Source organism: Micropterus salmoides, unplaced genomic scaffold, assembly GCF_014851395.1.
Source record: "Micropterus salmoides isolate LMB-PRFRI ecotype aquatic unplaced genomic scaffold, ASM1485139v1 Ms_hic_scaffold_15, whole genome shotgun sequence".
NCBI lineage: Eukaryota > Metazoa > Chordata > Actinopteri > Centrarchiformes > Centrarchidae > Micropterus > Micropterus salmoides.
Window position 1 is genome coordinate 9193735 of NW_024040596.1, and position 14527 is coordinate 9208261.

General features: G+C 39.8%; 1 protein-coding gene across 1 annotated transcript; it reads left to right on the top strand.

Moving 5' to 3' along the window:
• The first annotated feature begins 10976 nt into the window (after positions 1 to 10976).
• On the top strand, positions 10977 to 14225 carry serp2 (stress-associated endoplasmic reticulum protein family member 2). Its single transcript, XM_038719889.1, has 3 exons — positions 10977 to 11166; positions 12995 to 13067; positions 13739 to 14225. The coding sequence occupies exons 1-3, from the start codon at positions 11083 to 11085 to the stop codon at positions 13777 to 13779; spliced, it is 198 nt and encodes a 65-aa protein (XP_038575817.1). The 5' UTR covers positions 10977 to 11082; the 3' UTR covers positions 13780 to 14225.
• The last annotated feature ends 302 nt before the right edge of the window (positions 14226 to 14527 follow it).

Sequence of the window (14527 nt, forward strand, 5' to 3'; positions counted from 1 at the left end):
AAATACAATCAATACAATCTTGACAAAGTTCACAAAAAAAACCCCTACAAAAAATACATCTATTCAAACACAATGGCCTCTCAAGAAAAATAACCACGTCTCCTTCACCACATTTAATTAAAATTTAATTAATTTAATCTAAGTTTGCATTCTGTGAGAGACTGGATCATTTTCCAGGGTGAGTGACTTGCTGAGGATGGAAATACATCACTTGGCTTCAGTAATGTACTGGAGCCCTCTTTGTGCGCGCCGGATCTGACGGATCACTAATAACATTGTGTTGCTTTGCATCAGTAACAAAGCAGACCGATTGGGTTTTTTTCACAGTGAAACTGATGATAGGCATTGCAACATTTATGGAAAATTGAGAGCATTTGCTTTCTTTCATTGTTTTTACATTACTATCTGTAAAGATTAAAGGGTGCTTTAGGCATTTTGTTTTTTAACTAATGCCAGGCTCCAGCTCTATATTTTATCATACTTACATTAAATAAGTATATGTAAATATTAATTCTGATGGTGTTTGATAGTCATAATCCTATCAACCATTTAAATGTGAATATCCGTCTGGCTTCATTCAGTACTGAGACCTATGAGAAGTATCACCTTGTCACTGAACCCCTGCCATTTGGCAAAATACAGTATTTATTGTAGGCGCTGATTTCAATGAGGAAAAGGCATCTACATTTAGTTTCTGGGGATGAGAAGTTCTTCTTTGTAAGTTCAGCACAAAAGTGGGGGTCATTCTTGACACTTCTTAAATGGTAATTAAAACTCAAGGTCCACATATTGGCTTTTTCAGAGCTTATAAAGGCATCTCAAAGTCTTCATCGGCAGGTGTGTGCTCAGTCATCACGTGACTTAATTATGAAACATCAGTTATTTGATATGAGGTGGTCAAATACGGGTGGGGAAGATGTAACCCCTGTTTCTGTCCATCCCCTACAACTAACGAAGACATGTGGTTGAAAAGCCCATGGGAAAAAGCCAGTGAGATTCTTTGGAAGTGATTCAGTGGAGAGAGACTGATGAGAGGATGCTCATAATGACTGTGGAGATTGAACTTTGAGTTGTTGTAACAACACAGATTCACACACACACACACACACACACACACACACACACACACACACACACATTTCTGCACCTCCACCTGATGAGTAGCTCTTGTTTAAAGTTGAATGAGTGAGAGGAAGTGATACTGAATCTGACTCATCACGGTGTCTGTCATTGGCTGGATTGTGTGTTATGTCACAGAGCAGATTAACGTCCTCGAAAGAGAGAACCGTTGATGTGAGATTGAAATCATGTTTGAAAAGCAGATTGCAAATCGAGGCACAAGTGACTCGGCGCTCTGGCCAAGCCAGCCAGTGTGCACGTCCATCCCTGTGTGGTGTTTTAACGCATGCATGTGGCTGTGTGTTTGTGTATCGATCCAGCTTCAGATTAACCCTTTTGAGACCACAGTAACTTCCAGGAATCCAGGAAACTTTACCTGCATTTCAGCCGCAGGAGTATAGTTTCAGGTTTGGCTCTTAGGCTGCAGTTCTTGGGTTTGCAGTACTGAACGCTGCTGATTGGACAGATCCTCACTTCCTAAAGAGGGAAGAGGGAACAGAGTCTGAATTTTAGGGAAAAAATGCTTGTGTCTTTGCTTGCTTTGTCAAATCCAAATCAATGACCTCACAACATGATCATTATCAGTTCACGTACTTACTGGAAGCAAGGAGTGACTGAAAAAAAGACACAATCTCCAAACCATTTTAGTTCTATGCTGTATGACAATGTTAAATAATAATTTATACATCCACCCAGGACCACTTGCAGAGAGATGTTGGTCCTCTTGGTGCAGAGGTGAACATCAACAGCAACTGAGCAGGTTAGTTTTGACAATGAGAAACTTGAATCAGTGAACAAATAGGCTGCTGTAAAACCAAATGGCAACATCTCTATCTTTCTTTCATTATTAGAGCAAGACCAGTTTTCACCTCAACACATTCCTCCATGTATTTCTGAATAATTTCTGCATGCAGATGTGTTTGTTCAGTACTACAGCCCCCCATAAGGGAAACAATGAGGTAGAAAACAAGGTCATCTTGGTCTCATTCATCTCAGTGAATGGCTTCCATTATGCATTTGGTGAAAAAAAAGTGTCCTGGACGCACAGAGGTGATATCAGAGTTCAGGCTTCAAAAAAGCCACTTGTGATATTTTTAAGCAACATGAAGGCATTAATAAATAACAGAAATAACTGCATTTGCATCGGCCACAAAAGTTTCCAAACATTTCAGTCAAAGGAAATCACAATCTTTAGCAAATTGTGCTTTATTCAATTATTAATTTTCATTGCTGCATTATGTATATCTTAATATTATTCTTATTTATATGTATATATCATTCAAATTAAAATGCATTCTACATTTGGATAGGTTGATATTATGTTGTGTTTTTGTAGCAGCATACTTTAGGTTATGTTTTTATTAAGATTTATGAGAACTGCTATGGTGGAGAGACTGCAAACACACATACAATCCCACACACACACTTCTCAAAGCAGTCTATGAATCTGGCATTCAAAGTGGGTCACATTGCTGAAGAGGGTGGGGTGCATAGCACTGCTACACCTCACTCTCCAAGACTCAGGGGACAATTGAACCAGTTTAGGTAAATGTGATGCCGGGATTTATTCTGCTCCTCTTGGTTTTCTTTGTCTTGGTGAAATATCTCACTGGTGAAGACGCTGGCACCCCCCATCATCTGAAAAGTGCGCAACTTGTATGGAGAAACTGTTTTTTTTTCACCTTCTGTCAATGAAAATGATTTCTGTGTGTGTAATGTTTATCCCTCTGTGGGGCAGAACCTTCACATTGACAAATTGTATTTTAAACCAGTGATCTTTTTTTATATTGCTTCCCATTTTCACCACCTCTTCATAATCTATGATTCACTGTTCTTATTTCAAGCCTTCCTGTGACGCATTGGGAAATCCTCCTTTTTGAGAAATGCCATATGGATTCCAGTGTGACTGTCAAAAATGCAGCCAATCATTAACCTGGTAATTAGTGACTCAGTTTCACCAAGTGACCATTAGAAATCACATGTCAGCCAGTCAGTGTCACCCTTACCTCATAAGCTGATGTGATGCAGTTTGGTTAGATTATAAAAAAAATGCATCAAAAAGCTTTCTTGAGAATATAAAACTGTATCCAAAATACCGTAGTATAAAGCAGATAGTTAGCATAACTTTACATAAACCTGAAAACTGGGGCAGACAGCAAGCTTGGCTCTGTCCAAAGGTAACAAAATCCTCCTAAAGCGCCAATTAACAACTTATGTCTTGTTCGGTTAATATGTAAAAAAAACAAAGTGTTAAAACAAAGTGTTGTGTGTTATGTGTAGGAGTATTTCTCAGCCAGCAGCAGTGACTTCCTTCCATGATGTCACTGCATCCAGCCAAGACATAGTCCAATGTTTGCCAAAGTCCAATACTTAGCACAGACTGTGATGTTCCGTTATCTCTTCTTCTTTGCTTCAATGTACAAGTTCACTGCTGTCATGGCCGATGCAGTTTGTGGAAATATTGGATTGGATGTGGTTTGGCTTTGTTTTCACATAAGGCAAACACTTTATCATTCTGGGAAGAGAGTACAGATCTGTTGGATGACAAAAACACCTTTGAAGATACAGCAGACTTCTGGGAACGCTAAGTGACCAAATCTTGGAGTAACATACAGTATGTGGTGCTGAGGTCAGCAGCATCATACAAACTCAATGCCGATGAGTGTGACCTGATATGAACATCAAAGTTTGGGCTTTTTCCCTTTTGAATCATATAAAAACAAGATGTACTGTACTACAGTATATCACGCTCCAAGCAGACAACAAAACAAACACTTGTATTTTTGTCTTTACATGTGCCCTCTGGGGTTGGAACCAAGCTCATTACTCATCCAGACACATTGCAGGCATCCTTGAGCTCTAACAAACATGTTGAATACATTTCCTTCTCATAAAACATGCAAAGCCAATTTTATTCCTCCTCGCAGGCAACAGACTTGGCTAGAGGCATTATGTTTCCGTCCGTCCGTCCGTACCTCCATCCCATACTTATGAACACAATCTCAGGAACACCTTGAAAGTTTGTGCCATATTTTGGACATGGGGGGCAAATCTTTTTACATATATATATATATAAGAACATGGCGCCGTTGCGTTTGGGGCGTGTCCAACTCCAATTTTGTGAAAAACACCATTTAACTGATTGAACTGCAGACTCACTGCAGAGAGGGGATATGGAGAGAAGTGTGGACGTGATATAAAAACCGTCTCTGACCATGAAGCTTGTGTCCCTCTGCTGCTCTGTGGTTTATCAGTGAAGTGTCGGAACTCCAGTCTGTTAACAGACAGATGCTGTTTCCTCCATGAAACGTCTGGATCCTCACTGCGCTGCGTTATTGTAAACTATGATGAACCGGTCGTGGGTCACATCTCTCCCACACTGGTTTCTTTATTTTGTGTTTTATTGATGTATGAGTTACGCGATAAAGTCGCAACAAATATTGTGGTGTATTTGAGCAGCAAAACAGAAAAAAAGCTGGTTATTAACTTGACATGACAAGACAGAGGAAACAGAATTCAACTTTTAGCGTCTGAAATTATTTAGACGCTCTGATGGAGCTCAGGATTGATCAGGAGGACGGCTGCTTTACTCTAAACTGGATGAACCTGGACTGTGTGTGAGACCTTTTGGATGTGGAGAAGAACACAGAACATCAACTAACATTAGATCCTGACCGATCCTGTCAGCGTGTCAGGAGATTTTAATAATAAATGAAGTGAAGCTACTTGGTTGCTTGGCATGCAAATGTCAGCTGTGCCGGTTGGAAACTAGACACTTGTGCTGCTCTTTGCGTTGCTTTGTGCTGGGTGCAAGATAGGGCCAATAATCTCTTTGGTCTTTTTGATAACACTAGGTTTTCAGCCTGCTATGCCAATTTCTGTACTTGTTTTTATCCTGTGGGTGGAAAATGTTGGTGCTGCATCATTCGTGCCTCCCTAAAAGTCACTCTATTCAGCCTAGCCTTGCTGTTGGCAGAGGAAAATGAACACAGCACTCGTCATGGCGTCCAGCGCACTAAAGAGATGCGAAAGATATGAGCCCTTTTGAATAGATAATTTGGGACAGTATCCCACAGTGGTAATTTTTTATATCAAAGGGACACATGTGGGAAAGGGAAAACATGTCTTTAGGTCTACAAAGTTGATGTACAGGGTTTTTATATGACAGTTTTCAAACAAATGGTATACTAGCCATCAGCTCCAATATCCTTTTTAGACCAGTGTTTTGACTAGTAACATGACCATGAACAATAAGGGCTTTTTCCTTGCTCTTGCTGACCCTGAGAGAGTTTCTATGGGAGTACATTTATAAGGCTCTGTGCGGCTGCGACATTCTGACAAACAAAGTTTAAAAAAGACAGTACACGTAAAGGAAATAAACTTGAGCTAGGCACTGAAATGAAATTCACAAACATCAACTAGAAGTGTGAAGCTAGTTCATGCTAGTTCTAGCGATGCCTGATTTCCAGCTTTGTCCAGTTGTACAAAGTATCTATTCAAAAGGACTCATATTTGTCGCATCTCACTTGTGCGCTGGACGCCATGACAAGTGAATACAGCAGTGCACTTAATGCAGTTTGTGTAAGTTGAAGAAGTCCATTCTCAAAGTGCAGCTGCTAAACTGCACAATCTAGCACAGTTTATTGCTGTAATTGGTGTCACGTGTTGTTTTAAACAGCTTTTTAATCAGAACTTTGTCACCAGTGGCATCAGTTTGTTTGCTGTAAATCACATTTATATGGTGGATATAATCACAGTTATCGCACTACCAACAGAAAATGTATAATTATTCAAAATATTTCCAGAATTAAATCAACATTTTATTCAAACTGAAAACACTTATTTGTATTTTGAATATATTGTTGTATTTTTCAAGTTTCAGACCAAAACTTGTTCAATTATAAGTTTTAGTTTTTCTATAACTGTTTTTTTCTTTTTCAAATTAACAAAACATTTGGCCCAGATTTAGCTCCATAGATTCAAGGCAGGACTGATTAGAAATTGGTGGTCATAGTCAAAAGTCACTGTGACCTCACAAAACGGGCTTTTGACCATAACTCAAGAATTAATGTGGTAATTATGACAAAATTTCACACAAATGTTTAATGGAATACAACGTTAAATACTTTTCACCCAAAAGGTCAAAGGTTAACTTCACACATGTTTGGCTTATAAAGGGAAGATTGTAACTATGTTTCACAGTTGGTCAGATACCGAATTACTTACTTTGGACTCAAAAGGTCATTATGAATAATATATATATATAATGTATAATTTGCAGTTAGTAGTAAATATTTTCTTTGAGAGTGGAAATCCTGCCCATGTATTTTAATGTGTTTTGGGAAAAAACATACAGTTGGAAGCTCTCTCAGCTTTTCAAGGGCACTGTTAAAGATCTGTGCTTGTGTGGCAGGAAAAGTAACCATGTTGTTTCCCATTTGGGACAGCAGCACCGAGGGATTCAGAGAGCGAGCGGCAACACTGACGCTGACTGTGATGCTGGCCGAGTGGCTCCAAGTATGCAGTCCAGGTGTATTTATTTGCCAGTCGAAACAGACAATCCCGTGCAGCAATATGTACAGTGCCTCTTTTAAATTTTATATTTAAATGTTTAATGCAATAACTAGGCCTTGCTTATTACAGTCCTGCAACAGCCAATCATGCTACGCTAACACTACAACACAGACATCACCAAGCCGGCTTGATTTAATTATTCGCTGATCTGGCTATGTAGCGTTTGTGCTTGTGCATCTTACTTTATGGTGCATGGGCCAACCCCGCCACACTGACAGCAATGAGACTGAACATCACAGTTTGCTGACACGAAATGGACTGAGCCTAACAGAGCTGCTGCTGTGTTAGAGACTGTGTATGAAATTACAGATGAAGCACTGTCTGGCAGCATCAGGGCCCGTGGCAGTGGGCCAGCGAGGAGTAGGGCAATCAAAAGAAAAGACGGGGGCTTGTTTGGGACGTAATGAGTTTCAACCCAGCAACCCGCCTATGTTTTCATACAGAGCCTATTTTGTTCATGTCACACCCTCACACGCAGACATCAAATGCTTCCCTCCCTCCTCCACCACTCCACCCTCGTCTCTCTTTACCTGAATTCATCTCTCACGTTTCTGGTTTATTTTGCTAGCATTAACTGCTGTTTATCCTCCTCTCGTGCGGTGGTTGAACTGCATGTTTCTCGTCCGCAGGGTGCGTTTGGACTGTAATGAAAGGGGCAGGTGTTTTGGGGTAAACAAGCCAGAAGATCAAACATTCTCAGTGTAACAGATCCAAAACACAGCTACTGTGGGTGAAGCTTGGGAGTGACAATGGATGATGGGTAGTTCTACACAGCAGCAGAAATTGAATTTAAATGAAGTTGTATCTCCTGTGTGTATTCCTGATGTAAACAGCCTCCCCCACCTCTGTCTGCATTTTGTTTGCTCTAACTAAGAGCGAGAACATATAGGTCACGCTATACTTACATCAGTGTTATTACTGATACTGTTTGAACAGATGGAGAACTTCCGCACGTCTGGTCTGTACATTTGGGCGTCTGTAGACGAAAATGAATATGTTGCACAATGCCTTGTTTCTTCGCTGTCCACACAGCAATTTCCTCTCACTTGCTTGCCGTGTAACATTTAATTTCAAGGCCATTTTGACTGGAGTGGGTGGTTTTGAATATGCTACTGAAAAAAAGAATGCCCTTCCTCCTTTCTAAGCATTTTTTTCTCAACACTGATGGAAATCACCAGACTGAGGAAAGTTATAAAGAAGGACAGAAACAGGACCAAAACAAAGTGCTGTGAGATTTTGACTACATTTAAACCAGCCAACATAAACACTGTGACACTGGTTGCAAACCTCTCGTAGACAGTAACATACACATCTTTCTTCATCAGGAATGGACAAATACTAAAACCATATATCATAGAATCTCCAAAGCTCATTAGACAGGATCTCTGTACTGAGCAGCAAGATATCTAAGTGAAAATAAGTCCTAACTGCAATAAGATAAGTGGTTGTCAACAGTATGATAATAGAGAAAATGCATTTTTATTCATTTATTTTAACTTTGATTTTCTATTTAAAGCAGGAAATACCTTTATTCATTATTGTAAGACGGACACGTTTTCAACACTTGAATCTTTTACACTGGGTACAGATACAAATTTCTCCTGTGTAGTTTTTTCATTGGTGTTTGGTTGCAGAAATGGTCACATATTGATGGTCCACTTGTTCAGAAGAATTAATCATTAAGACAGAGATATCTGTACAGGTGGTATTTTTAAGGACTCTGAATTAAGAATGTATGAATGTATTACTGAGGGATTGGAACGTTTCATCCCAGCTGACAATTAAAAACTTTAATATTTTGTTACTGTCCTAGCCCCTCTCTAATGATTTTTTGATTGGCTTACTGATGCTCATCTTTCCTAAAGGTCAACTCTAGTCTATTCTCTCTCACACACACACACACACACACACACACACACATAGAGAGACACAATGGAGACCCCGGGGATGGGAAAAAGAGCAGCTTGAAATCCAGGTCATGCACTGATGGTGACTTTGAACGCACAAGGACATTTGATCTGCAGCCAGGACCTCTGTTTGCTTCTACTGTCTCTCTCACACATGACGAGGGATGTGAAAAACCATTTGTGGTTTCAGGGGGAAGTTTTGTGTGACAGTCACAGACACTGAAGTTCATGCAGACGTTCTGGGTGGATGGATACACTGCTGAGGTAGCTCCCACGTGTAACTCTTCGGCTAAAATCTAAATAAACAAGATACATCATGTTAATGAATGAGCTTAATAGGTGTACAGTTTTTGTGCTAAGCTAAGCTAAAAACACTCTGGCTCCCTCCAAAAATGTTCCTTTAATGCCTTGAAGTGCAAAGTGTGCAACTGTAAAGAATTTCCCGTCTGGGAACAATAAAGTATTTCTGATTCTGATTCTGGTCCTTAAACACACACCAACACTTCTAGGATGGAAACAAGTAGTCAGACTTCATTGTGCCGTCCTTTCAGCACTGATAACAATATGAGGCCTGGTGATGTCGCTGCATGTGTTGTTTCATAATATGTCAGCAGTATACGGTTATTATTTGAGACAAACCAACAGAACCCTTCAGTGCAACACGAATGTGTCGGTCCACACTTCATTGGTGGACTTTGTGTGTCCCTCCCCAACCAAACCTTTTGATGCAGTTGCTAGGCAACCTCTGCTGTCTCTCTCTCTCCCTCTCTGCCCTCCTTTCTCTCTGAGCAGCCAGATAGCTCATCTTGTCAGATGGAGCGAGTGACGTAAGTCAGCTGTAACTGATTCAGAAGCATGCGCTCATCATACCGCATAGAGCCAAGTTGTCATTCCTCACGTTAGCCTACAATTAAAAATGTATATTGGTCTCTCTAGTTTGCTTTTATTATGATAACATGGCCAGACTTCTGATGTTGTGCGCATCACACAGACCTTAAGAAATCTTGCCAGCAGGCAGTGATTTCTCCACTTTATGTACAGAAGTGAAGGCTATAATTTAAGGCTGGAGTATCTTGGAGTGAAAAGCTCCCGTGACTGTGACACGCAAGTGTGGAATTAGGACTGGAGTAATTCATTCAGTCCAATCATTCTGTTTGATTATACATGTTGCACCATTTCCTACCTAGAATCTTCTTAGAGTATCGTGCTGTTATGTTTGGTTTAGAGAAGTTTTGATTTAACTTTTTGGTCTTTTGGAGGCTGTAGTTTGTGGTGCAAACATTTTAACCTCTGAAAGTAGGAATTATAGCAAGACTTTTGTATTAGACTGCAGTAGTTTTAGCTTGTGCATTAAAAAAACTGACAACTGGTTGTATATTTCAATAAGAACATAGACTGTGTCTGTGGCAGCCTATAGCTACTTCTACTTACTACTACAATCACCTAAGTACAACTTTTACCTCCTGTCTTTTCTTTTCATTTTATTTGTAAATGGATAGGTCATTATCATCCTCTGTATGTCAAGTGATGCACAATCAAAACAGATTGGAATAAATACACATAAATACAACCTAATACAAAAAATAAATAGCCTAGAAAAAGGCAGCCACAGCTTTAAGTTTGTGAATAGTCCAGAGACACTCATATCCCCATGCAGAGGTCAATCAAAAACAAAAGAAATAAAAACTAGCAGCAATAACAATCAAAAATGAAGAAAGAAACCCATGAAATTGAATTATTAAATCTGTCCACAAAGAGAAGTCATTAAAATAAAGAAAATGGTATCATAACAATATTTAAATTTATTCCTTTTTTTCATTTGATTAGGCTAGATCTTTATCTGCTTCCGTACATGTCAGCCTGTTTCATTTACTGCTGTAACATAACATTTGAATTTCCCACAGGGATCAATTACAGCACTATCAATATATTTTTTAAAATATCCTACAACTGCAGTGTTGTTCTCTGTCTTTTGGTTTACTTTGACAAACATAAAATAGGAACAGACTTGTCCTACTTTTTCCCTCCCGAAATGTAATCAATTAAATTCATTATTGACGATTGAAGCGCGCCCCTGGCCACGCGCTCATCTCCCCGCCAGGTGCAAAGAGAAGCGCTGTGAAGAAAACCAACATGAAGCAGGTACGTTCCCGCGACAACCTTCAAAATAAACGTTTGGACAGACAGTTTACAATGATCTTGTTTTGAAAATTAAAAAAAAACACGACAAAAATAATGAGGCCAATACAAATTCACTCGATGCGGCTTGTAAAATACAAAATGTCTTGCCGCGCCTCCACTTGAAAGGCCAATATTTTCCCGCCACCACCGTTTCATACTCTTATTTTGACAAAGAATTGAGAAAGTTTCCGGTTTCATTGTGCCAGAGGTCCGCTAGCTTGATGCAGGGGTGCTGTCGACAGCCTGCAGCTCCAGAAGATAACGGGCCAGTTTATCCTGGGTATTGTAATCGTTCCGGAAGATGGTGGCTAAACAGAGGATTCGCATGGCCAACGAGAAACACAGCAAGAACATCACGCAGAGAGGAAACGTAGCCAAGACGCTGGTGAGCCGTAAGCCGACAGCGAGATGCCAGCATGACATTAGCCCAGATAGGTGACGCTCAGTCCGGTACAGGAGCATGATGATGATGATGGTGATGGTGATGGTGATGATGGTGATGATGATGTGGAGTGTGCCCTGCTTATCACACATATGCCATACAGCAAATATTCAGTGTAATTACGACCCACCAAGCTGTTTCATTAACATGTATTCAGACTGGATTCACTCTGCTCGTTACCGCCCTCCACACTGTAACTTAACGTTACTTTGTTAGAAGTACAATAGTAAGATAAATTACATAAACGCCTATTTAATGATTATATAGACTGTAACCAGTGCTGCTGGGTGTTTTGAATGCATGCCAAACTGCAGCGCGAATATCAATCAGTAGATGATCAGTTGATTGTTTCAATAATTTTTTAAGTAATGACAAAAATTCACTTCCTCAGCCTCTCACATGTGAATATGTGATATTTTTCTTCTGTCAAATATTTCTATAATAGCTAACAAGTAATATGGAGATGTCAACTTGGGCTCTGGGGAATGATGATGGGCATTTTATTACTAATTTTTTTAACATTTAATATAAAAAGCAATTGAATAATCAAGGAAAAAGTAATCACAATTAGTCAGTTGAGAGGAAATCAACTACTGTTTTGATAATTGCTGTAAAAGTAATTTGTAAAGCCAGTTTCCAAAACATTTACTGGTGGCCGCTTCTCAGGTGTGAGGATTTCACTGTAAACTGAATAGATGTAGGTTTTGTACTGTAATGTGAAGACCTCACCTCGGGCTCAGACAGTTGACAAAACAAACAATGTCACTTTTGATTGTGTCCCGCGGTTGCCATTTCCTCGGGCCACTCCAAGGACCTCTCGTCCATGTTGGCTTGAAAGTTGAGGTTGAAAGTTCATTCTTGACCTTTTTAAACCGCAGTTGACCTTCCTTTCTTGGCCCTTGAAGATTGTGTGATAAAATCAAAAGCTCCAGAGCAGAGGATCTTTTTCCACTTATTTCTATTGTATGTCATTTATGTTTAAGTCCACACCATTTTACTCAAGGGTATTGATTTAGAGGGGCTTTAATAGGCTTACTCAATCCTTTCTCTCGCTATGTGACAATTTATGAACTTAAGGAATAATTTAAAAAAGGATCAACAGATTAAAAAAGCATCCCTAGTCTTAGCTGTATAAAATTGGTGTGAATGTGGCCAGAATAGTGTTTAGGGCATTAACAAGATTACACTGCAGTTTTTCACCCAAAAGACCATTTTTCTCATGTGGGCTGTGGTGTACAGTAACAGTTAGTCATTACCCAGGATAAACACACACCGCTGTTACTGAATGAAAAAAACAGCTACTTGAGATCACCGCTGTATCACTGACTTTAACAACATCCTCTCCAGCAGCATACAAACATGGAACATATCCAAACAGATTCCATCTAGTGGAGCTGAAGATTTCTCCCTAAATCAGTCTAGACTGAGGACAGGCCACAATTTGAAAAACAATAAAATAAAACGTTTACTCAGCACTTTCCAGTGTGTACACTTTTGTTTGTTCATGGCAATCACACAGTTGTTATTGTGGACATTTTGAGGAGCAACATCTCCATCTGGTTTCCCAACTTTAAAAACACAAGATAATTGGTTGTGGCGGATTTAAGAAGGAGGGGTAACCATACAAAAAGCAGGAGTGGCGGAAATGGGAAACCCCTATGTGAATCTAGCCATGTTCAAGTAGTTTTACTTTTGCTCTGCAGCAATTATCACATTTCTGTTGTAGCAGTATTGTTAATGTACTTTATGTGTGTGTGTGTCTCTCCCATAGCGACCACAAGAGGAGAAGTATCCTGTGGGTCCCTGGCTGCTTGCCCTCTTTGTATTTGTTGTGTGTGGATCAGGTAACTGTGTTTGCGTAATTTTCTTCTAATTTAACATGGTAGCTTCATAGTAGGCTTATGTTGATTATATGGTGGTTGATTACACTAACATGACAAATGTAACATTGTTATAAGCTAATTTGGTTAATTAATTAAACTGATATGGATGTAAGCTAATGTGTCTAATTTGGTGTTAGATTACACTGAAATGGTAGCAAGCTAATGTAGCCAATATGGCTAGAGTCACAAAATTGAAGATATAAAAAATACAATAAAAACAAAATAATGAATGCTGTCATAAGAGAAAAATACTGTTTATAATGGTTTAATGAACTCTTTGTGCTCTATGTCCATTCTCCGGTGAATCCAGAGACAATTAGACTTAATAAGTCTTTTTCACAGCAGACATTTTCACTTTGTAGTAAAAGCACAAGTGTTACTAAGAGCCATGAACAATGGCTCTGCTCTATTCAGGTGTGCCAGGGAGCGATGACAGTTAGCCAGCATGAACAATACAAGGACCCTGAAACTGAAGCAGTTAAATGGAATTTAAAGCCTTTAGAATATTTACTGTGTGTCCGAGGAGAACATGCCGCATTTTTGACATCTTTGTTTCTGTATGTTGGTTGTGAAATTGTTTATGTTTATGAAAAGCAAACAAAAACTAAACAGAAACGGTCTGTTGCTCTCAGCCATATTTCAGATCATCCAGAGCATCCGTATGGGAATGTGATCCAGAAAGAGCCTCCTGACCCCCTCACCCCATGCCCTCACTGAGCCCGGCTAGCCTGCACCTGCACACCCCTAATCCCTTCCAGAGGCCAAAGCTACAGATCCAGCAGATCTCAGAGAGAAGCTTCCCCAACCACCACCTCCTCCCTCAGCCCCTCCTCGGGACATCTCCCTGCCCCCGATCAGCGTTTACAGTGTTGCAGTCTGTGGTATGACAGCTTTTCTATGGACAGTCTAAAACCACACCGGCTGGAGAACATGTGTGTCTCATTACTCACTTGACACCTGTGTGCTTGTGTGTGTGAAGGTGTGACTGATAATATGAGTGTGTGCAGCCAGTAATTCCTGCTGACAATGTGCCATATCTGTCTGTTTAAGTATTTGTCTGTGTTATGTGGGAAGAATCTTTTTTCAAATAAATGTGGAGCATTTAGGGAGCGTACAGTTTTACTTCTGCTTTTCTCCCTGTGTTCATCAGTGCACACACATACTGTGGCGGTTTGGTTGTAGTGCATGAAGAAAGCTTTCTTGTCAGGAGGGCTCTGGGTCTGAATACTGAACACTGCTGTGTGTTTTAAATCCTGTAATTAGGTGTGCAAAATAACAGTAGTATTCAAGGAAAAACTGTTGATTATTTGTATGAAAACAATACATGATCAGCATGTCTCTAATCCAGTTCACCCTTAACAATGACAACCTGTTCTCAATCGGCCTACCGGGTTAAATAAAGGTAAAATAATATAAAATAA

What these genes read in the sequence shown, in the direction of transcription:
- serp2 (XM_038719889.1), top strand. Translation starts at nt 11,083, where the DNA reads ATGGTGGCTAAACAGAGGATTCGCATGGCCAACGAGAAACACAGCAAG. An exon ending in GAAACGTAGCCAAGACGCTG is followed by an intron (nt 11,167 to 12,994) that starts GTGAGCCGTAAG and finishes TCTCTCCCATAG; the next exon opens with CGACCACAAGAGGAGAAGTA. An exon ending in ATTTGTTGTGTGTGGATCAG is followed by an intron (nt 13,068 to 13,738) that starts GTAACTGTGTTT and finishes TGTTGCTCTCAG; the next exon opens with CCATATTTCAGATCATCCAG.